This window comes from Dunckerocampus dactyliophorus, chromosome 16 (genome assembly GCF_027744805.1).
Source record: "Dunckerocampus dactyliophorus isolate RoL2022-P2 chromosome 16, RoL_Ddac_1.1, whole genome shotgun sequence".
In the NCBI taxonomy this organism is placed as follows: Eukaryota; Metazoa; Chordata; class Actinopteri; order Syngnathiformes; family Syngnathidae; genus Dunckerocampus; species Dunckerocampus dactyliophorus.
The window spans coordinates 6,895,364-6,919,616 of NC_072834.1; the positions used below are offsets into that span (position 1 = coordinate 6,895,364).

The 24,253-nt window shown below is 40.1% G+C and overlaps 1 protein-coding gene across 6 annotated transcripts in view; it reads right to left on the reverse strand.

Moving 5' to 3' along the window:
- LOC129168937 (spectrin beta chain, non-erythrocytic 1) overlaps positions 1–18,518 on the reverse strand; it is a 42,989-nt gene extending 24,471 nt beyond the window's left edge. For 2 of the 6 annotated variants that reach the window (XM_054754790.1, XM_054754788.1), the window contains exons 1-2: positions 18,088–18,518; positions 10,684–10,871 (exon numbers count right to left, since the gene is read on the reverse strand). In XM_054754790.1, the coding sequence (XP_054610765.1) occupies positions 10,684–10,840 (157 nt within the window). In that variant the 5' untranslated portion in view covers positions 10,841–10,871; positions 18,088–18,518. Of the gene's footprint in view, positions 1–6,009; positions 6,629–10,683; positions 10,872–18,087 lie in introns of those variants that run through there. The other 4 variants (XM_054754792.1, XM_054754789.1, XM_054754791.1 and 1 more) reach the window with 4 other exon arrangements.
- Positions 18,519–24,253: the final 5,735 nt, after the last annotated feature.

Genomic DNA, 24,253 nt, shown 5'->3' on the forward strand with positions numbered 1-24,253 from the left:
TTTTCAAAGATGTGGTGTCTTTAGCATGACATGAAATTGTTAATACATACAAATATATACAATTGTGTCCTGTCATTTATCTTTCTGCTCATAAAATACAGCAAAAATGAGCATATTTCACCGATAGTGGCAAATCGTGATTAATCATGATGAATTCATTTGAAAATTGTGATTAATTTGATTACAATTTTTAATCATTTGACAGCCCTACTAAATATATTTCATTTTGTAATCGACGGGCATCTTTAATCTAGCTCTTCTGTTGCAGATCAGATGTTTTGATCAGTTTTCGTCAATAATTTTCGTCACAGCTTTGCCTCAGTTTTCGTTCACCATCTCGGCTTTTATACAATATACTCATCAACAATCTTTCTGTCAACTATTACTTCCTAACTACTTATTTATTGATTGCGAAATAACTCGTGGGGCTAACCAAAATTGCAAGTGCCAGCAATTTGATTAAGAAGGTGAGAAGCGCCATTGAATTCCATCACGCTGGGATGCACAGGAAGTCCATCCATCCATCCATCCATCTTCTACGCCGCTTATTGCCGCTTATCCTCATTAGGGTCGCGCGGGTATGCTGGAGCCTATCCCAGCTGACTTCGGGCGAGAGGCGGGGTACTCCCTGGACTGGTCATCAGCCAATCGCAGGGCACATATAGACAAACAATCATTCACACTCACATTCATACCTATGGACAATTTAGAGTCGCCAATTAACCTAACATGTTTTTGGAATGTGGGAGGAAACCGGAAATAACCCACGCACGCACGAGAAGAACATGCAAACACCACACAGAGATGCCCAAGTGGAGATTCTGTGTGTTTTTTTGTTTTTTTCTGCATTTTAACTAGAACTATGTATTTTTGTAATATTTGTGGGTCTCTGAAATGGATTAATAGGAATTACATTATTTTTTTGATCATCAAAAACTCAGTGAAAGAAAATCAAGTGTCATTTCATGTAGGCCCCACTACACATGCCACACCACACAGTAATTCCGTGGCGAAATTATTTCGCACCATCAGATTTTAACGAAATTTCATCTGCAGATAGATATTAAAGTGAATTTTTATCCTACATTCCTTTTATCTTGTCCTGAAGCTGCGATCCATGAGTTTGAAGGGCTTAAAGTTGGACTTGACATTCGATGTGACTCAATGTGGTCCAACACTATATAAATATAAAGTACTGTATATAAGTATAAATCCAGTATAAAGCGTGTAGCGAGGTGGTGTAGGGCGTCTAGAGTCACTCTTTACAAGATAAAAACTCACAAACTTGTGCTCTTTGGAGAGGACGTGTCTGCTTCATTGATTCCACTGCACATGTGCCAACCACACTGTAACCCTTGGCAACCACAACAGTCAGCTTTACATAACGTCATCCGTGCGCCCCACTCAACAGGCATGACTAATCAACTAACGCCAACTCAAACTGTTACACGAGTAACGTTTAACATCATTATCATTAAAAGTTCTAAAAATCACATATCCATATAAAGCCTGCCGTGCTTAAATGCAATGCTTTAATTTCCTAGTATTGATTCAGTTGATTGATTACCTTTTAAACGATGCTAGCGCGACATATGTCGTCCAGAATGTAAAGTTGTTGAACACAGATCGATGTAGTTGGATCATATGAATATAAAATTTATGTGATTGATGTAATTGATGGAGTTCATGGTCCAAACGGTCCAACCAGAAGGTGTAGTAATTCTAGACTTGATCAAACTTACTTTAAGATTTGTCAGATCAAAAATTCAAAACGTGATATTAGCATCCACTTTACTACTCCAATTCATTACTTCTTGAGTCTGCACTCTAAGCATCATTGGAACTGAGTCCATAGATTGGCTGCACCATTGTTTAAGACGCAGGGCCCTAAGTGTGTCAAAAAAGTAGCGGCTTATAGTCCAGAATTTACAGTAAAAATGACAACTGAGGTACCACTGTAATTTAATCCAGCAGTTTTCAAAGTGTGAGGCAGTCCTCCCCTTTGAGTCAGCAGAAGCCTTCAGAGGTACAGAAGCTTGACAAAAATAAAGAAAAACATTTTATTTTCAACCTGTCAGTTATAAGGCAAAATAACCTACAGTCAGAGATTGAACAGAGAAACGGATGAGCAGTTTTTCAGGAAGAAGGGAGGCCCCAGTGGTAATATATTTCTGAAGGGAGGCTCACTGTGCCACACTATTAAAAAAAACAACAACCTTAAACTAGTGTGTTGCATATTTACACAAATGTACATACTGTGCAAAAGTCTATTGTCACCATTAGATTTTTTTTCTGCAATTCTATAATAACAATATATAAATATAACTACAATGTCATCCAGTAGAGGACAGAACAGAACAGCAAAAAAAAATTAAAAATAAAACTACAGTGCACTATTTATGTTAGTCTATCTATCTTTCCATTAGTTAGCAGGCTACTTCCCAATTCATGGAGGATTCCATAATGATTCAGGGAGTAGGCGGTACCACTAATGCTATAGTGACTCAAACCATACAAAAATACATCCAGATCCTCGCCAAAATTATACAGGTTCTTTATTTCTTTTTTTTTTTTTTGCATAAACCTGCTAATGGTATCTGTCGAAATTACTGGAAAAATAAAACAAATACAATGGAGGTTTTTGCAGACATTTGCACAGTACTGTTTATGTCTCTATGGATGCATCATTTGTACCAATCATTTGTGTTTATGTGTGCAAAATTGTACTTGATGTGCATCTATCATAGATGCACATAATGCACGTATTTGTACTGCCCTGCCTGTGAAAGCGGAAGCGCAGATGCTCAGCTTCTGGCTTTGAAAGCAGGGCTGTGGTAAAACTGCCACCTTGCAACATGAGGTATGTACAGTTTTTTTTCCTTCACACTTTTAACGGCTTGAGGTCACACGTATAGAAAACACCAAGAAGTTTCTTCTTCATAGAATGACACAAGGCTGACAGACCACTGCAACATTGAGACATCTGTTACAGAATGGTCGTTTATGTCCTTTGGGAAGACAGTGAAGTTATAAATGTCTCACTCTCTGCCATTTGCAGCTGCAGTTGATAATGGGGAAGTTAAGGGAGGCAGGGACAGACCAAGGCCAATCCCACAGGAGAGGAGACAGAAACAGGAGCCTCTTAGCCACAACATCTGGACCGAAAAAAGGGGGCAGAACGTCAACAACACAGCAACTGTCCCCCAACCTCCAAATTGGACACGTTCATGTGACACACTGCCGAGAGCAAACTGTCAATGTTAGCATAACTGTACAAACAAAAAGAGTGGGGGTTTTTTGTATTTGAGTTGTGTGCTTGTGCGCGTTGAACCCTCACAAAAGTAACGTGACTCTGAGATACAGCTGCAGGGCTCTTGAGCAAGAGCTTTCAATATATGAAGTTACAACACTCCACTCACAGTAGGTTTGAAACTTGACCTTCCAAGTATCTACACAAAAATCTATAGAATGACGATGCAAAGCTGAAAAATAGTTCATAATACAGTACTGTACTTTTGAATGAGCTGAAAACATTTGGCGTACTGAGGGAAAAGTCTGAAACTTGTGCTATCAGTCCATTTTTTGGGTGGTTTATCATATCTCTCTTTTAATACACAGTCAACTTCTAAATGTCACTGTGCACAAATTACAAATTTGGTCACACTATGAGAAAGAGTCCAAAAGTCCGCAAACTCAGAGGATAAAGCGAGCAAGTAAAAAAAAAACCCAAAAAACACTTTGAATAGGATGTCAACTCCTAAATGAAACTACAGAACACTGTATTACACAACCACAATAAAATATGCATACTGCGATCCTGAGAAAAATGAATATTAAAATAGTAAATCAGAATCTCAACTTTATGATCTCCAGGTTAAAATAAACAATGAAAAAAATATCTTCCCACAGACTTAACTTTAACGGTGTGGCTCACACTTTCCTTCCAGTTATCTACTTTAACTGTGGTTAATGAGTTACTTGCCTTATCCTAGATATTATTTTCCCACGTAGTTAGCTCGTGCTTTATGTGCTTTAGCCTTAGACTGATTTGGGCCTGAGAAATTATTTTTGTTTGCTGATGAAATGGGGGAGATCACCTTTTTATCTCTGTCTTGCTAAATAAAGAATAAATAAATAAATAAAGAACTCCAACAATATACAGTGATCGGTTTTCAAAGAAAATAATTGCTAAGAATTTTTCTTGGTTATTGTACAACCAAACAGTGCTTCTAACAAACTAATCCACAGAATGGAGTGCCCAAACAAAGTATGCACGCGGTGGTGACTCAGTCTCTATGAAGAGTGTTTTTTATGTTTGTGTGGGTGGTTTATTTGTTCATAAAACACACACAGAACAATACACAACTAGTATTGGTCTCCTTCGTTCCTCAAATTGCACAGTGTGCCATATGTTGGTGAGGCATCCGAGAGCACTGTATATTTCTGAGTGTCAGATGAAATTTTGCTTTCTTTTATTAACTACGGCTGGAAAAAGTTGTTGCAAGTGCCAGAACTTTGATAAAGAAGTTGTGAAACACTAACAAATTCAAAAAGAAAGGCAGCAAAGTACGAAGGCGTGTATTATAATAGGATTGTAACATAAATGTGGAAAGCTAACACAGGTTGCAGGGGGAGCGGTTTAAGGGGGCCACAGACAGATAGTGAGCAAGGCCAGTGTGTGTAATGATGATTGTACTTGCTGCTGAAAGTGTTCACCAACAATAAATAGAGGAAAAAGTGATGTCAAATGTTAATTTATTCATTTCAATCGTCATTCATACTGTATGTATTTCACTTTGTTTTCTACATGTAAAACTATAATTATTCTCTGTAAGATGTGTTTTATAGTAATATTTTGGGGTGCCTGAAACAGATTCATTATATTGACATTATTTCTTATGGGAAAAATGTATTCGGTTTTCGTAGGTTTTGGTTTTTGTATGACCTTTTGGTACGGATTGACGGCGAATACTGATGTATCGTTGTATAGACTTTTGCCACTTCTGAAGATTATGCAAGATAGTCAATTGGTCATGACCTGATCTGAGTTTTAACACTTTTGTTACCAGCCAAACTACACTGAGGCAATACATTATTTTGCCATGGGGAAATCTTAATCCAAGACAATACTTAACAGCTGGAAACAGAGGGAACCTCTGCATGCAGAACAATGTTGGGAATGTGTCCATTTCTGTGAAGTATTGAGGCTCAGACACTAAACTATGTACATGTGCACATCTAGTCATCAAGAGTGAACACAAGGGATGAAGGAGTGACACAAAGAATGAGCCCAAAGTGCAGTCAAACTGGAAATACAAGGAGGAGATACTAATACCACTCTGTGTGTCAGTATAAGTATATATTTACAGTTCTGCCCTGTACGCATACATGTACAGTCTGTTCTTAACACATCTTTACAGACTTGTAACAAATTCCAACAGTGGATCTTTAAGTCTATGGAGTAATGTCAAACATGCAGCATGAGTAGATTCACCCCCAAAGGTGTCTCCTCTTAAGAGACCAACCAATGAGGAGCCGGAAGCTTGCAAACACTAAGACCTTTATGCACACCACCGACTAACAAGACAGTTGCGTACATTGTAATATCGCCGCATAGACTCACTTGAATACTAACTTGTGGTCGGTGATTAAGGTGTGTACAGCTTAAAAGAGCCGTCCGTGTAATAATGCTAGAATGCTAAAATGGACACATTATGTTGAAACTTCACACAGGAAAAAGTCCTTTACCGATCTTAATAAAGTTAATACCAAACTAAAATAAATTTGGGTTAGTTTAAGGAGAGTAGGGTGTTTGTGCAGGACAGGCCAGAGACAGAGCCATGCATTGTAATAAGCTCTAAAAAGGACAGGTGGCCTGCTAATCAGGTGCTTCATGCTGCCTGCTATAGACACAGAGCTGAAACCTAATAATGCCTTTTCTCCACCAGTACAAATCTCATTTTAAAAAATTTTCTCTAAGTTACCTTAACAAGTTGTAACGGCTCTTACCTTGCAACTGTTTGAACCTTCCTTCCAGGATGTTGGAGTATTGCACCTGATTGACAAATGCTGCAGGAGACAAGCAGGGCTCCCTGTCCCTGTGCTCCCACTCCATGGCGTTTCTCTCCAAGATATTCCTCTTAGATACTGTATAAACGTGGGTTCCCCAGCATAGCACAGCAAAGGGAAAACCTGCCCACTTAAGACCGCATCAAATCCTTTCAAGGGCTTTAAAGAATATCAACCTTTTGTATATCCAGAACGTCTTGGTTTACCAATTCCTCTAAATCCCCACAATGTGATAAATCAGTAAGGAACAAGACAAGCTTGAAAAATTCGAATTCTCTGGCTTGTCCAATGAAATGTCCAATGAAATGCCTTTTCCAAACAGGAGGGCGATCTTTACTTAAAGAAAAAAAAAAAGAAAAGAAAACTGAAGAACAATATGTTCTCTGTTGTACCTCTAGCGAACTATTTCAGCACACTTGTGGAGGTAAAAAAAAAATGCAATTGCTTTTGGTGCTAGCTCAATATTCCTCCCGACATACTCTCCCCCCTCACATTTGCTGGAGGAGAGCACTGCAGAGAAGGCTAACAGGCTGTGGTCGGCTTGCTGTGTAAACAAAGTCTGCTGTGCCCTACTCTGCTCATTTGCATAAGGTGTGCTGAGGGAGGAGCCATGGAAGAATGGTGGACGGCTGAGGGGGAGGTGTGGAGGTGGACTAAACCATTAGGAGTGCTTTGCCGTGTAACCAAAGGCAGATTACTCACTGCCACCTTAATTCCATGGAGCAAAAGAGGGTGTGGCCTGCCAAGAAGGCACAATCACGAAAGTGTGTTCTTATCCGGTGTCTCACTGTGTGCTTCCTTCCCTCCTTCCTCTATTATTATTCTCTGAGACATTTATTCTTCCTTTTTTTAAAACACTTGAGATACAAGGGCAACACAACAAGCTCTTTCTTGTTCAAGTAGGAAATCATGGCTCTTAAGGGTGTTATCTTTCTAAAACTATTAAAGTTCAAACATTACTAACACATTTGATGTCTTCCTAGATAAAAACAAATATAGAAATACAGTAGTTGTTGTACATTGTGTACCAATGCCGCATTTGTTACTATAATTACTATAATTTACTTATGGGAAATCATGCAATGCGCAAGATATGTGAATTATAGGTTGACATGTGCAAAACATTAAATGAGTTCATAAAGGGTGTGCGGACTTAAGGTCATGACCTTTTTTCATCTGGTGGCCTTTGCTCTGGTGGGGGGGCAGAGTTAAAAGGGACTGTTTGTTTGTTTTTTTTATCTATATCCTGATGAGTAAGGAGCATCTGGTTTGGTCTCATTAGGAAATGAACTGCCCTGGGCCTTATGTGTCTGTGTGTTTATGGTGGGAGTTTGGGGTGGGTGTCTAATGAGATCCAAAGAGAACATGCTTGCTTCTGGTGGAAAAGAGAAAAAGCACAGGGATGTGGGAGAAACCCCTGCATTGAACTACAAGAATCCATCATAGCCTGCTGAATGGAAACACAGGAGAAGACAAGGGGCATCTGGCAGCAAGTGCAGTTGAGATGTCAACGTTCTCCACTGTAAAACACTGCTGCTTCAACAGAGCTGAGTCAGTGCAAACGAGAAACACACTCCAAACAGTGAGTGGATTCCCCTAAAGAAACTACAGTTGATTTCTCAGGAGAATTTACAATCACTCAGTTGGGTATTTACGTCTACTACAAAGGCCAACACTAATCAGCAAAGGACTTGTGTACAGTCTATAAAAAGGTAGAATGCAGGAAAGAGCCCAGTCATACAGGGAGTGTGAATGAGAGTACATACAGGATGTAGGTCTTGTAACTTGTAAAATGGGGGCGGGACCTTGGGCCAGGGGGGAAATAGCTACTGTGGCATGTCAAAGAATGTTGACATCAAGCCTGTACTTGTCTAACGGAGATGGTATCACAACTATTCATGTTGGAGAGCACACGTTTGGGTGATATTCAGGCAGGTGACCATAACTCCTGTGGCTGTGTTGTATTTTATGCCAGTTATGACATAAAGCCTTGCCGTCAAAACTGAAGGCTATGCGATCCTGATGGATGTGCTTTATCTCCTTGGATGTGTATATGAACATTATTAACGGATTTTACACATTGTTAATTGTATTTAGAGCTCAAGAAGTTGTTTTTTGGTTTTTTTTTTAGATTTATAGTAAAACATGCTACTGTGTGCGCCATTGCTTGTTGCTCCCTCTGCTGGGTTCTCAGCAATACTGCAACTTGTTATGCCCATACAACATGAATTCTATTTCAAAAGGGGGGTAAACAGGGCAGTTGAACAAACACAGACACACTAAACAGCTAAGAGAACAAGGAGGATTTCTATCTGAGCCAACTTAGTTTAAGCTTTCAAAGGGATAAGCAGCAGAGTGAGATGCACTTGCAATCACCCGCTTAACAAATGTATACAGTATTATATTATCAGAACATCCTACCATCAAACATGTAGTGGGTGATTTTTAATCACTTTGCCGCAGTGAAAAACAGTCGGAAAAAGTGTGTCACCACCTCAATTTTTTGTGCAGTGGTGTATTGACAGTGCAGCACCCCGATTTGCCCTCCTTTCGGATCTATTTCTGTCTTGTCCTAAAATGACAAAATTGCATCTCTTGGGTTATGTGGAATTACATGAGTATCTAAAACTACACAACCTAATTAGATTTGTTCAGATAACTGTTAGTCTCTGATTTTATTTCCCTTCCAGTGTCTTTTTTTATTCATTTATTGAGCGTGTTATCATTCAAAAATTTCAATAGTCACTGATTTCTTGTAGCACCAAACTACTGGCGTTAAAAGCTTGTCAAAGAGAGTGTGTAAGGCAGGGATGTCCAAAATGCAACCTCGGGGCCCGCAGCTTGATTTTTACTGGCTTACGACAGACCAGTGGCGGCTGCTGGTCATTCAAGGAGGGGAAGCTCATTTTTTCCCGGCCTACAGTACATCATAAATGTGTTTAAATGTGTGTAAATTTTAGTATCTGCCATGATGTACAGCTCGCTGATTCGCTCATTTCACTGTCAATCAACAAGGGATTCCACCTCAGACAGATCATCCAATCGTCATGCAGAAGCCGAGCGTCCGGGCCAGCCCACTGCCCCATAGAACCCCAGAGACGCTGAGCGTCCAATGGGAAGGACAAAGCCCAGCATTTATCCAATGACCGTCCAGTTTCGCACAGTGGAACAACCCACTCAATGCTTCCCCATCAACGTCAATAGACGCTCAGCATCCGACTGTGTAAAAGCGCTGTGGCGCTGCGGGAATGAATGAGAAGGAAGTCGTGTCAGTTACCTGTGATAAGTAGCTGATTCTGAACAAAAGATGAAGGTATTCTAGCGTATGTTTAGTCAATGAAATGGACACACAGCAGTACATATTTCACCAGTTTTTGTTTTTTTTTTTTACATTTTAGGGGAATCTGATCTTCCCTTGCAGTCTTTGAGCAATCGCCACTGCTACAGACACAATTGAACATGACCCGCTTTAGAATATTACACAGAAAAAAAAGAAAAGAAACAAAAACAGCCAAAATCCTCCTAAAATGGAACGTGCAAACAAAAATGGCTAGCTACCTGTGCGTCTGTATGATTTTCGTGCAAACAGATTTTCTGTGAGAATACATTATGTGCACAGGCTCTTCTAGTGGCAGAGCACCGAATAAAAGTGAAAGCCATCATCATGGAAAGGAAAATGATCATAAAAAGCTCAGAGAGAGGAGAAAACGCCCCAAGTGGACTGGCATGGCGAGCGCTCAACACAAACATAATCGCTCACTTTGTCTCAAGCACAACTATGATGCGTTCAATGACCGCTGGCAAACACTCAGCGAAACGTAATGAAACAATACAAAATAAACATGCAAAAACTATCGGCTTTTCAAAATTATTTATTTTCCAATAAAATAACAGCCCTTATTTCCAGATTGATTTACATACTAATTGATGTAGTTATTTAGAAAAGTTTTTTTTATATGTATTTTTTTTATCATTGCTTCTGAAGGCTCTCCATGGGCCAGCTCGGCCCCACCTGGGGTACTGTTTAAAATGAAACTATGTTGGAACTCAACAAATGATGACAATGATTAAACTGTTGGGTGTGATGACAGGCTAGTGGTTTCTGGTCTACAGTAAATATTGAAGGAGTAATAAATAATTCTGCACTACGTGCAGAATGCGCTCCGCACATGAGACTGTTCAACTGTTCAACTTTAAAGTGAGGGTGAACCCAAATCGAGTGAATTATTAAGGACAACACTTAAGCCCTGCTCAGACTTGAGTGATCTGATCACAAGTGGATAACCCTAAGTGAAGGTGTGAGCAGGGCGGAACAGTTATGAACTGGTCACTCAGCGTGCATTTGGAGATGGGCTGAATCACATGCAGGCATAATTGTTTATCAGAGTGAAGGCAAATGTGGTTGATAAAAGGCCACCTAATCAGCAGCCCCATCAGAGACCATTAGTTCATGATGGATTGCATTCTATCCAGACAGTAGGGGCTAGGAAGATAAGGTCAGGATGCGACCAGGATGGCGTTTGCATGGACATAGAAAACATCCTGTGTATCTTGTAGTCATTATTGCACAATTCTGCACCTGCCTAAAGGCAAATTCAGCACTTTGGACAATACCTGCAAGAGCCTTGATGCGCGAGCGCTCAAAGAGGCGTGCGGAACTGTTTTCGTTGTCCCAGTCGGTCTCTGCTGCCAGGTCCCAGCGGTTGTTGATGTCATTGTACTGCTGCTGGATCTCTAAGCTGTCAAAGTCTGTCGGAGAGATGGTGCTCATGGTGTCCAGGCAAGAGGAAAACTCATCCAACCTAAAGTAAAAAAATTCAAACGCACACACAGAAAAGTCAGTGCACACTGGGGATGTGGAGCACAGTGTAGAAAAGCTGAGGTTGACAGCTGCACTCTGGCGTTATATTCTACATTAGATAGTTGCTTTCACTGCACAGCTAGCTACCAGAACTTATGTAATGAGTTGTTAGAAATCAGCTTTTTCATACAGATGCCAGTATATTTTGACAAATAACCAAAAGACTACTTGTGTATCTTGCTTGCTGCTGTAACAAGTGAATTTCCCTGCTGTGGGATTAATAAAGTATAATACAAGAGCAATTTGTGTATTGTTTGATGTTTGGAAAATGTACAGATAATGCATGTTCAATTATAACTGGCTGATTCTGCGTTGACATTTTTTCCTGCTTTAAGTTTGACAGACAGACAGAGGGAATAGTTATGGTAACTCAAATACAATCATTTGTTTAAAAATACCAATAATGCTAATGCATTCAGTATGTTATCCACTTGACATGCAAAACAATACTATTTTTGACTAACCTAAAACTCGCAAGGCATGCTGGTTAACTTCCTGTTAGGGAAGTGTGCGCATGGGCTTCCTGGCATGCCTTGCATTGTTATAAATTAGTACAAAATAGTATTGTTTCGCATATTAGCGTGCAAGCATCTTTTTTGATAACCGCATAGACTGTGTGGTACAGTTGCATTGTGTGTTCCACATGTGTTACTGCTGGTTGCACTGTGAGTGAGCTAGGCATTTGAGTTGATAAGCTCCTTTTGGTTTGTAATGTGTGAATAAGGGCTCATAAAGTGCAGTGATCCACTTTAAAGCATAGCTGCTCAAGCAAGATTACCAATGTAGGGCATATGAGATGGTTTTTCCATCAATATAATGTCTGTTTATAATGATCATATGCACAAAATAGCGGGTTTTCCTACAAATGAAAAATAGTATTTTGTTTAAAAACACGCAAATTTGTGCAGATATGAACGCTGAATTGTGAATATCGAGATCCACTGTACTTCAATGTATTTCAAGGTAATTTTAATAGTTAAAAACAAACACTGCAGTCAGGATACTTATTAACTATTGAAGTGTCATCAGTCTGGTTCATTTTTGCATGATGGACAAAAGGGAGGGTAGACGGGGATGGCATAATTATGGACTTTTAAAAAGTGAAGCCTAAAAAAGGATGCATGCATTTTTCTAATGACCAGTGAGTTGGGGCTGAAAAATAAAAGCTAAAGTTTATTTTAGTCTGTCTCTTGCACCAGGCTACAAAACACAGCATAGATGCCTAATTGTATTATAAGGGAAGTAACAGGGAGCGTGGTATGACCCTTAAAGTAAACTTCAATATTGCAGAGCCAAGTAAAACATTCGAGCTATAAAAAAATAAAACAAAAGCATGAAAATCTTATTACCAGGAGATTAAGGAGTGGCTGGGAATAGGAACTAAAGGCAGGGATTAGTGAAGAAGACGTAACAGCACCTCCCCTTCACCACATTACCCCCCCTAACTTTTCAAATCACATTCTACTGAACACGCTACAGTGACCACTAAAAATGAATCATAAAAAACATGACTGCCACCATAAATATACAACAATAATGTCAGACAGCTCCAGTGAATGCAATATATTCTATTTCATTCAAGATAGCCTTTATGGTTAGCATACATATTATCAATTACAAGAGTTCTAACAAAAAAGGTGTGAAAAGGTGAAAGGAAACCGGACACGCATTACAGTGATCAAGTCCATTAAATGTGGCTAATGGTGGGCATCTGGAGGAGCAATGAAGTGAAGGGAGGCAAATAGAGGGCGATCCTGTCCTTGTTACAAGTATGAAGGGGGCTCACTCAGTGTCTGCGTTAATCTCTCCTCAAAGGATCAGACAAACAATCCTCTGACCTATTATGATACAACCCATTGCTCATCCTCCCTCGCACACACACGCCGGACTGACCTACAACACTTGTCACCACATTCGCCACTACCACACACTGCCTGGAAAAGCCACAGCCAATCCACCCACTCAGCATGACACCGTATACTGGAGTGATTTGGCACACAATGAGGATCAGTTCAACACTGCCAATCACACAAGCCTCCATGCTACATCCAGCAAATAGTAACAATCACCCCTACGGGATCCTCTGGAGGGCAATATTTTCCAAAATGAAAACCTTCTGGAGGTATCAGGTGCACACCCTAAAGCTAATGTCGATACAGCTCATTTTTATTATAAAGGTAAAAAAAAGGCCTGGATGGTCAGACAGGCAGATGCTCAATAAAAAAGGGGGGCATAAAAGAGGATTCATAAAAGAAAATCCCCTTGAGGATTAAGCTGCAAATTTAAGACAAAAGACACGTTCAGAATGTGACTGTGATATATCAATTTTGCACGGTCAATTGCAGCAAACCCCAACTAATTCAACTATAATAGTCGCTGCTTTTATAATACTATGTGGATTAGACACATATTTGATTTGATCTTTTATTATTTCAACAAAGATCTGATGCTGTTAGTGACAACATGAAAGATGGTGCTTCTACAAAGGGGAAGTGGGCCATCAGGCGATGCCTAGGGGCTAAACCTCAGCCTCTGACCTGACAGACGCGTGTCAGCCTATTGTGCGGTGGCGCAAGCTGAAAGCTGAGCAGAGCCAGCGGCGTGGCGGGCAGCGCCACCATTCTTTCCGTCTCCCTCTTTGTCACCCCCTCCTTCTCCACCTCCCCCACCTCTCTGTGAGCTGGTTCTCTACGTCCAGCTGGTCTGTTTGTCAATGCACTACGTTAATCGGGACCAGAGTAAATGAGAAATTGAGCCTCCAATCAGTCGCCTGCAGGGAATTACATGGTCTGTGTACATTGGCCAACCATGCAGGCACTGCCCAACAGTGGACTATAGTACACTAAATCACCACAAAGCAGCCTGGTATATTTCAGTGAGAAAAGGGCACTGTGTAATACCATCCACACAACAGAGTTAGGCACTACATTTTTAGGAGGTTGTTTTTCTTCTGCTTAAGTATCAAGGACATACAGTACACAGTTTTAAATACCAATAAAAATGTCCCAATCTTCGTGACGTTTTCTAGAGTTGCATCTTTCAGTATGACAATGACGCCAAGGCCAAAAGTAACACAGAGCCTAGACCTAAATCTAACTGAGGGGTGACCTAATGAAGGCTTCGCGCAAGATTGGGAGAGATTTTGCACAGAAGAGCAGGCGAATATTGTCATAAATGGCCCTATTGTATTGTACTATAAACGTCATATACGTCAGATAAACTACAAAATGTCCTTATGAAGGTGTCATCCGTGTGGATCTCTCTTCAATCAAGGTAGAAGCGACGTTAAGTGTTCATTTATCCCTTTCATTCATCATTTAGAAGCACTGATAGGCAATTCTAATTGTTTTCTGCGTATGAAAATATAATTGTACAGTCGTCCCTCGCTACATATTACGATTTTTTTTTAAATGTATTAATTAATAAATGATCACCGTTTCGTGGTTGACTATGGTATATTATTCGTCAAAAAATATTGAGACAAGCCATATGTAGTATTCTGGCCACTACTAGGCATCGCTAATGTTACATTGATGAGACATTACTTTCATTAAGTCAGCCATAGATGAAGAGTCCGACATGACATCATGAAAAGAATTTCTCCTCCCATTACGTGTGGCAGTGGTACGTTTTTGTACTGTCCTTCTTCCCCACTCACTTTCAAAACTATTAGATATAAATAAATTGCAGGCTAACCAGTTAGCCCGCTAGATAGCTATTGTTAAAGCAGCAGCTGTCTCTTGTGCCACTTCAGAGATCCCGTAGCCTGCACATAAGCGGTGTGCAAAGTGGTGTAAATAAAGCTAGCAGTATTGTCGGCATGTACGTCTTGTATGGCAGTTTAATTTTAGACTGGCTGTCCTGTATATCAATTTTTTTTTATGCCATGCCATTTACCCACATTACATTTGAGACACTACAACAATAAGGAACTGTCCCAATGTTAACGGTATTATTATGTCTTATTATTGCTTATCATGTCTACTATATTAGGTAATCCGAATATAGGGGTGACTTAAGGGTGTTATTTAATGTCTACAGGGCTCTAATAATGTCAAAAAGGTTTTTAGAAAGTCATAAACAAATTTTCTACGCTCTAAATTCAACTATTGCAGTCGTGGCTGGAACCAATTAATCGCGATAAACGAGGGACGACTGTAAAACTATAAGAGTCTTCAATAAAAGGTAAAGGTGATGCTAAATAGATAAATACGGAAATAAATGTTCAAGTAAGTTCAAGTATTTTGCATTGTTTTCTGCATGTAAATATGTTTGGCTGTCTGGAACACGTTCATTGGATTGACATTATTTTCTATGCGGAAAAATTGCTTCGGTTTTCATTGGACCTTTTAGAACAAGTCAATAACAAAAACCAATAAGAAAGGAGAGGTGTGCTGTTTCTGTTATATTTATATGACTGACAACATTTAAACATTTACAAAGCACGTCTCCAGTCAGTGTGGTCATTGTCTTTTTATTATTTTGTGGTATTTTGTCATTAAACAGAAGCCCAATGTCTGAATTTAACAGTTATAAAAATACGAGGCGTTGAAGTAAATATTCTTTGATCATTTGGTTCCTACAGCTGGCGAGCTACTGGTGGCTCACAAGCTACAGATTGGAGATTCGTACTTTGAACAATACAACACTAGCAGGGCTCTGAACACTCTGAACAGGCTCGGAACACTCAAAAGGAGATTCTCCCACCCCAAATGTAGCCAAATGGTCCCCTCTAAATTCCATGTAAGAATGTCAGACCGTAACATGACTACAATAAATAGGAAACCAAACCTCATCTTTCATTTATGCACTGCAAAGACAGCACGCAGAGAGAGTTTAAATACACATTTCTACTCTCCCTGCCTGCACACACAATGAAAAGTCTCCCTAAAACCAAAAAGCCTCTGCCAACAAACGGCCCCATACAATGAAGGAGTCAGCAGAGAGTTGGGACAGTTGTTTGGTGCCTTTCCTGTTTGCAGCGATGAAGCAGCCAGAGGCATATAAGCATCAGAGGCCCCTCCACAGGCTGCTGATCCTGGTCTAAATGCACTGCTGAATAGGACAGCGGGCTCTTTTGTTGACCTGTAGCATCACATTCATCAAACATTCAAGCGAGCGTGCCCTCCGCACGCAGACACAGACATGTCACTTTGATTTCCACAAAACAAGCTTTGTATACGGAATAATAGAAACATCATTAGTTTCTCTTTTGCGTCAGTGAAATCATGCGGCGCAAAAAGGAAATGTGACAAAAGTGGCACTACCGGGGAACAATCAATAGCTTAAATAATTCAAGCTTTCGACGTGACCCATGATGGTTTAATCGCAATCTGCTGTTCTATTTGACAAATACATTCTCAAAAGAAGATTTGGTTCCCACTCACATTAAAATGAGGTACTTCCTGTTATTTCTCTTTCGTACTTAACATCCCAGATTAGAGTAAATAAGGCAGCATCTTTAAAAACACAGCTCAAATCTAAAGCAGCTATTCTCAGTATGACAATATAATAGCACTGTACATGCCCCATTACATGGGAAACAAATGTGACTTGAACATTACCTTTGAACTGTACAATAATTGCTTTTTTATAGAGTCAAGCCTGAAAAGGCATACCATATACGCTCCTTTCAAATATATTTGACTATATTTGTTGCTTTTGGAATTACATGCGGCTGGAAAACCCAAGTATTGCACATGAATAAAGACTCCCAAAGCTTTTTGTTGTATCACACCTTTTCAGCCACATATCCTGAGGGACTTTGTAAATTATTTAGCGCACTACATGTGGCCGTCTTCCATCTTGCAACTAAGCATGCCTCAAGTCAGAATTCCGGCATGAGCATTGATTTATTGTACAGGGAGCGGGGGTGACCATGTCGCCCTCTGGTGGCAATCTTCAGTTTTGACTGAAAGAGGGCATGATGGGAAATGTATAACTATAACAACTAATACAATTCCAGGAATTATCCAGAATACAATAGGTTGTGGTTTTTAAAAATGTAAATTATGGTTTACAGACACCGTATAAGCTCTATCCTGGTCTAGGTGGACATGTTTTACATGCAATCATGCAATGAACTGAGACTTCTTCATAATCAGCAGATGCACAATCCAATGCAGAGTGCAAACAGCCCTTACTATAAAAAGGAGCCACTGTAGGAAATGTAAATGAACAGAGTGTGACGTTCTGTAACATGACTCATAAGCAATGCAGAGAAAAGGGGACAAGTGACAAGTGGTAAGTGTTTGCCATATATAAGAATCCGTTTCTAGGTGGAAAGGGGGAATTAAATGTAATCACAAACAGAATTTTCCTATTTGCACTACGTCTGCCTGTGATATATTGCATGCAGCTTGCATCAAAACATAAATTATACGTAGGAGTGGAGGTGATGCATTAAAAACCACTAACATACAATATTAAAGACTATTCATTATGTGGGAACCAAACTGGTGTGGGCCAGAAAAGCCATCAAAAGTCATCAATATGCATACGCTTTATATTATGTTGGTCAACCACCTCCACGTACATCACCACTGTAGTTTTGTCCAGTAAAGTTTACCGAACCAGAGACAATAGTTTGTCTCTGAGCCCTGGCATTTGTACATTTCATTGATAGGGGATGTACTCACGCTGCCAGGACTCTCGTTGTAGGCCAGGCTACATAAATCCCTATCCTATCATAAAGGCAAACAGAAAGCATGCCAGAGTGGGAATTTAGACCATATAGAAGCAGAATATGAGACAAACAATAAGCTAGCTATTGCTTTAGTGCCTTGTGCTGTTTGCAGTGCTCCACAGGCTGTACGTGAACGCAGCATGCATTTGTACTGTGGCAGGCATTGACATGGATTCAAACAAAGGCGTCCTGATTGATGGCTACCACTAACTACACATTCACACACTTCTCTGCTAAGCAGCTAACATACTACCATCACAAATAACGACAAGAATAGGTCCACGAAAATGTAAAAACATATACATATGAGCGACGATACAGTGAAGCTATACGTTGGGTTGGAATGCTAATAGCGGCTAACATCAGTCACCTGAATGATATCACTGTCCTCTATTATTAGCTTTGTTATTGGTGATTGGTGATTAAATCAGAAAGACAGTGGCGATAACTGAAGAGAAAAAGCCGGACTTACCTTTTGTTTTGCCTTCCGTTAGGATATTAATTCAACCCTAGCGAATACATATAATATTTAAGTCGACATCAAAATGTGCCATTAAGCTAATTCAAATGGTAAGAGTTAAAAAATTCCAGGTGATGCTAATAATGTTCCGCCGTTACATCCGCATCATCGAAAAAAAAAAAACATTTCTCTCCCGCCTCTGCTAACCATTCACCGTGTTACAAAAGCAGCAAAAAAATGGCCTTTTCGGAATCGAGTCGGCCGATGAGAGGCAGGTACCAGGCGGATATCCGCAGCAGCAGTGGCCGAGCATCCGACGCTCCGCCCGGGTGGAACCTCACTCACACTCCCGCTGCCTGTCTTGCCTGCTCAACGCACTCCTGTGATAGGAAGAAAGAAAAAGTGGACGAGGTGCTCCTGCTAGTGGGGGAGTGTGTGTGAGTGTGAGTGGGTGGGTGCTGCTGACCCTTCCTGGGCACATGCAAAGCAGCGTGTACATATTATTCGGTCAGTGTTGTGTAGACAGAAGAGAAGAAGCACAATGGCAGTGTATGGTGCTGTCCCTGGTGCTAAAAGCAAAAGCATGGAACCATATTGTTACATTATTCATTTTAGGACACGAATTTAGGACGCAGGAGTCCTAAATCCTGTAGATGCTACACTCATTTATGAAATTATGACATTATTTTGCATGGCTTGAAACAACACTTAAAACCCAGGTGGTATGTTCGTTCATTCACAATGAAACACAATCATCTCAATCAACTGTATATAAAAAATGCAACTTTTGAGTTAGAAAATTATTATTAAATAAAATTATGCTATGCTAAATTCCAAGCACCCCTAAAATGCCAGTTTTCATGTTAAGATAAAATGTGAGTTTAAAAAAATGCCAGTCGAATTTAAAAATAGAGTAATACAATGATATAACATTTCCTTACTTTTATCCCTGTGACTTATTGAGAGGAGGAAGTACAGTAGTAAGTAGTAGTAAGTAAGTTTAATTGATTTTGTATGAGCGCCACGCAATGGTCTAGTTGTTAGCATGTTAGCCTCACAGCCTGGAGAACCACGTTTGAGTTGTTGAGCTAGCTTGTTGTTCCCGTGCAGTGTGGGTTTTCTCCCGGTACACCGGCTTCCTCCCACATCCCAAAAACATGCATAGGTTAACTGGAGGCTAAATTGTCAAAAGGTATGAATGTGAGGGTGAATGATTGTTTGTATGTGCCCTGTGATTGACCCGTGACCAGTCCAGGGTGTGCACTGCCTCTAACCCAAAATCAGCTGGGATAGACTCCAGCTCACCTGTAACCCTTCTCTAGTGGACAAATGGATGATTTTGTAAGTCTTCTGTCATGCAACATGCAAAACAGCAAAAGGCAAAGAGCATCAAATGGGTCTTGATATTAAAAGGAGAAGGTTACACAGGGTCATGGGTGTACATTAGCAGTCAAAAGTTTGAATACGCGTCCTCGCCGTATTTTATGGTACACTGTCAACAACAAACAGAGAAACAGTGACATTAGCGAGTACTGGATGTCCCTTTAAAATGATGGGGTGAGCCAAAGATGTTTGTGCACAGAAACTGCCCTCACAAGCATACAAGTGGGTAAATACTGCCAATTGCCAAGTGGCATTACCTACAAGCCTTTCATCAAACTGAAAAGTGAAAAAAATGTGTTGGTTTTAGGTTTTTTTTGCTTTGAATGTTAGATTTTCTACAATAAAATTCAACCTGTTACTGAAGGGCGCTCAACAAAATTATTAAAGGCGGTCCTCAGCTCACAATGTACTGTGTTAGGGTGTTTTGTGGTTACGTACGCATGATCATAAATTCAATAAAAATCTAATTTTGCGCCTTAAACACAAAACTCGCTCAAGAACTAGTTAGAGCGGAAGAATACACAATGTGCCAGCTACATTCCTCATAAAGGGCGGCACACACGGGAGGCGACAAACGACTGCGATTGGCGAAACTCATCATCAACGCCTGGAGAACCCTGCGCATGGGAGGCGACGAGCGGCTGTGGCCGGTTACACCGGTAAACGACGTGCTCACACCCAACGTTAATTACGAGACTCCCACGGTTTTGATTAGCTGTCAGATTTGGAGGGAATTTGGGGGCTATCAAAGTAGTTCAGAGGAGGACAAGCGGCCGGTGTTGATCGAGATAAACTTACATAATCAAGATAAACTTACACAAATGTAAACTTACTTGGTATGTTTACTCTGTCGTCAACAAGTTCCCAAGCCACTGCTTTTTTCTTTATATCTCTATATTCCTTTTTAGAAATGTCACACTGCAATTATTATTTTTTTTCCTCCATGTTTATCTGCGAGAGCGTACGGAATAGCATCCTGTCCGCTCATTGGTCGATCAGTGAAACTCCCTCTGATTGGTCCTCGTCTGGGTGACAGCGATGAAAAGTTGAACATTTTTCAACTTCCTGGGATTGCGTCGGAAGCCAGCGTGTGTAAGATGACATGCACGAGCGCAATATTTGACACCCAAAAATTCCGCTTGTCACTTGGCTGGACGGTGACTCGCGATAGTCGCTCTGTCGAGCAGGTTCCATTGAAAATGAATGGACTAGAGGTGATGGCGCCTCCCGCGTGTGGCGCCCATAACACGCAACCATCATTAAGGGTAAAGATGGGATTGTAACGTCTAACCGTACGTTGTGAGGTTGACAAGGAGCTGGTCGAGCAACACAGGCTACTGTCGGTCTCAACCACGCCAAAACAACATCAGCAAAGTCAACTGTCCGCCTCAGCCCGTACCCACACATGCACAGTCAGGAATCATAATACGTTCACAAGCAGTAGGAAATCACAAAACTCTTCAACAGTACACTTAACTGCCAGGTGGCTACAGTATCCTTGGGCATGTTAAAGGAGCTGACCCTGAGAAAGCGACAGTAATAACTAGGCAGTGTAGTGGTGTCATTACTGAAATGGAAACGTTTCTGGAGGTTTGGCTTTTCATTTAATTCTTGTATTAAGTGTTTTATTACTGTATTTTATGTCCGTCATGCGTTCTGTGTACAATGTACGAGACTTAGAAGTTCATCTTGCTAGAATTTAGGTATAAGATCCAACTTATACCAAAGCTCGACTTACGCCACGGTCTGGGAACAGAACTTCCAAACATGCAACCTATTTTGGGGTCTGTGCACAGTGTAGAATCTCGGCCCTCAAGAGTGCGGCCCAAGTCCAACGTTTGTGGGATGCTATGTTTTCAAGTCATAGAAAATAAAAGCATTCAAAACGTGGTTAATCCTGTCAAGTGAGCATCATCGGACAACGCATGTCCAGCCCTTGGGCCCTTACATTTTACATCTCACAAACTGTGGCCCTCTTCATTATGTAGTCAAGCAGCCCTTGACTCGAGGGTGGGTACATGTGCGCATGCATGGGTGTAGCTAAACCCACAAAGTGGTAGTGGTGAGGACTTTATGGGATGTGGGGTCTCCTTGGGAGGCCTGAACAATTTGGAAAATAGCATCCTATTCATTACAAGTAATTTGTGGTAGTGAGAAAGGGTAGCGGTGTTGTGTATGGTTTGTTGTAGCAGAAAATAAAATGGGTCTTGACAGCTGGATATTAATTTGAAATAGTTTATATTGCACTGAACACCAGCATTCATATCCGTTGTAAGTACTCCCGTAATGACAAATAAATAAATATATTATTATTATACTGTAAATTCCAATACAATTATTTCTTTATTGTAGTGGTTTGCCTATAAAGGTCACAAAAATGGGGTTAGACAATGTTGAAACTGAAATTAAACAAGATTAAACTGAAAATTATTTTTTTTCCTGTCTAGTCACCGTCTATGTTAGACCAATTTGCTTATTAAACACGTGTTATTTAAAATCAGTTAATTGGTCCAGCATAATATGAATAAATATCTTGTTAGTTTAAAATAAGTATTTTGACCTAGATTTCAGATTTTTTATATTGCTTAGATTTTAGTATTTGTAAGGAATGTTCAGTTTACAATACTGTATAATTTACTTCAGATAAAATGTGCTACAGGAAATTTAAAAAAGACAATTAAATTAAATTAAATTAAATTAAATTAAATTAAATTAAATTAAATTATAGATAACCAATTAATCCAATTTAATGTCTGTAAAAAAAAAAGGGTTCAGTGAAATAATTTATTTACTTTAGATTAAATGCTTTATGGGAAAATATCTCAAATGAAATGAAATGAATTAAACCCAATAGCCGTAAACATACCAGCAGTACAGGATGGCCCAAAGCACATCGAGTTCAGTGGTAACAGTAAGAAAAAAACCAAAAAACAATGGCATATCAGTATATGTATCAACATTTTTAGCACACACCCAGCATGTTTACGCTCCTGAGCCCAGACCCCACCCCTGCGCCCAGACCCCACACCACATGCAGGGATCTCATCCCCAATCCGCCGTGACAAAGGGAAAGAGCTGAGTGCAGAATATAAGGTTGCCACTGGCTGCCAGAGTGTGTCCAGCACAGTGCTTTCTGCAGATTGCAGCAGTTTGAGCTAAACCCCCCTCTGTCTGCTCTCTATAGACTGGACCTGGACGGGTGGGGTCATCGTTGGTGTGTGCAGCAACAAGGGAGGAGTCGGGGTGGGCAGGCATGCGTTTGGCAAAGTCGGTGTGACTGTGCTTTACACATGATTGAACGTGATCTCTGTTCTTATTTTTCACAGTGCGGGACTGATATTGCCAACCTTAAAGCTGAATCATATGACTCCAGTCAAGGAGAGGTGGGGGAGGGGTGCTCTGGGCTGCCCTTAATAATGTCATCTGACAAGAAGTATAAGAGAGATTACAGTGGATAGGAGACCAGAGAGGTCAAATATATATTGTACCACAGTGCGAATGTTATATGTATGTGAGGAAGAAATTACAGCTAAAAGTCGCAAAATTTGACGAAATATGCATCAAAAGTTAAAAAAAATAACAACTTGGAGTTCAAACCATCATCAAGGGGAAGTGTGATGATAACCATAGAACCAACAATATTGTTTTGTTTGGGTTTTTTTTCCACCCGGTTTTGCATTCACCATGTGGAACTGTGAAAGGATGATTCATGAGATGTATTCCATTGTAACCTGCATGTTCAAATAAAACCACACCAAACTTTAAGTTGGTCATGATTTATACATACATGACAATATTGGTCAAATCTACAGCATAAATGTATAATGTTTTTTCCATCAAGCGTTTCACACGTTGGTCGGTGGTCCTTGAACAAACCATAGTTGCTGCCACAAGTGAAACTTACGTATACGTTCTACTAGGGGTGTAACCATTCGTTTTAATAACGATTCGATTTGTAGTTGCCGGTACGATTCAAGGACAAGATTGGTTCATTTAAAACACTACAATCCGAAACGATTCAGCAACTTTCAATCCATACAGGAACTTTTTAGCCAAAAATTCAACCAGTGTGAGTGTGAAATAAATACCTGGATACTGGACGGTGCAGATGAAGTTTCCTGGATTCCTGTTGTTTTTTGGAAGGGAATCAGGTATAAATGATTATTAATAATAATAATAAATGATCAATGAGTGCAAACAATGAGTTAAAGATGCAATACAAACTCAGGATGAACAGAGGGTGGTATAGCTTGCCATGATTATTTACTTTAAATAGTGCAATCCAAATCTGCACAAATTCCTCAGCAAATGAATGTGGTATGGTATCTTCTATTAGGTGTTGAAAGAGTCTTACTTGCACGGGCCAATAGAAGCAGGAGCTTTTTTGGGGTTGATAATCCTCCTGAACAGAGCAGCCATTTGAAAGAACCGTGCATCACCTAGCAAGAATATACTGACAGAAGTTTTGCAGTGCACATATGTTAGGAATGTTGCAAAATTTTGAAATATGTAAAATCAAGTCTGTGATTAATTCTGTCTGATAAAACATGACTTGAACTTTAATTTGAGACCTCATTCACTTCTCTACACCAAATATTAAAGACGTTAAATCAAATTTCATACCGGAAAATAGCGCCTTTGGTTTCCATCGCTTTAACATGGAGTCAAGACAAAAGCTGTGATCGGCCCATGGACCTTGGCAAGTACAACCATACTACAAAACATATCATAACTTTGTGATTTTTGTTTTAAAAGTCAACAGTATTTACATATTTTTGATCATCAAAAAATCCAG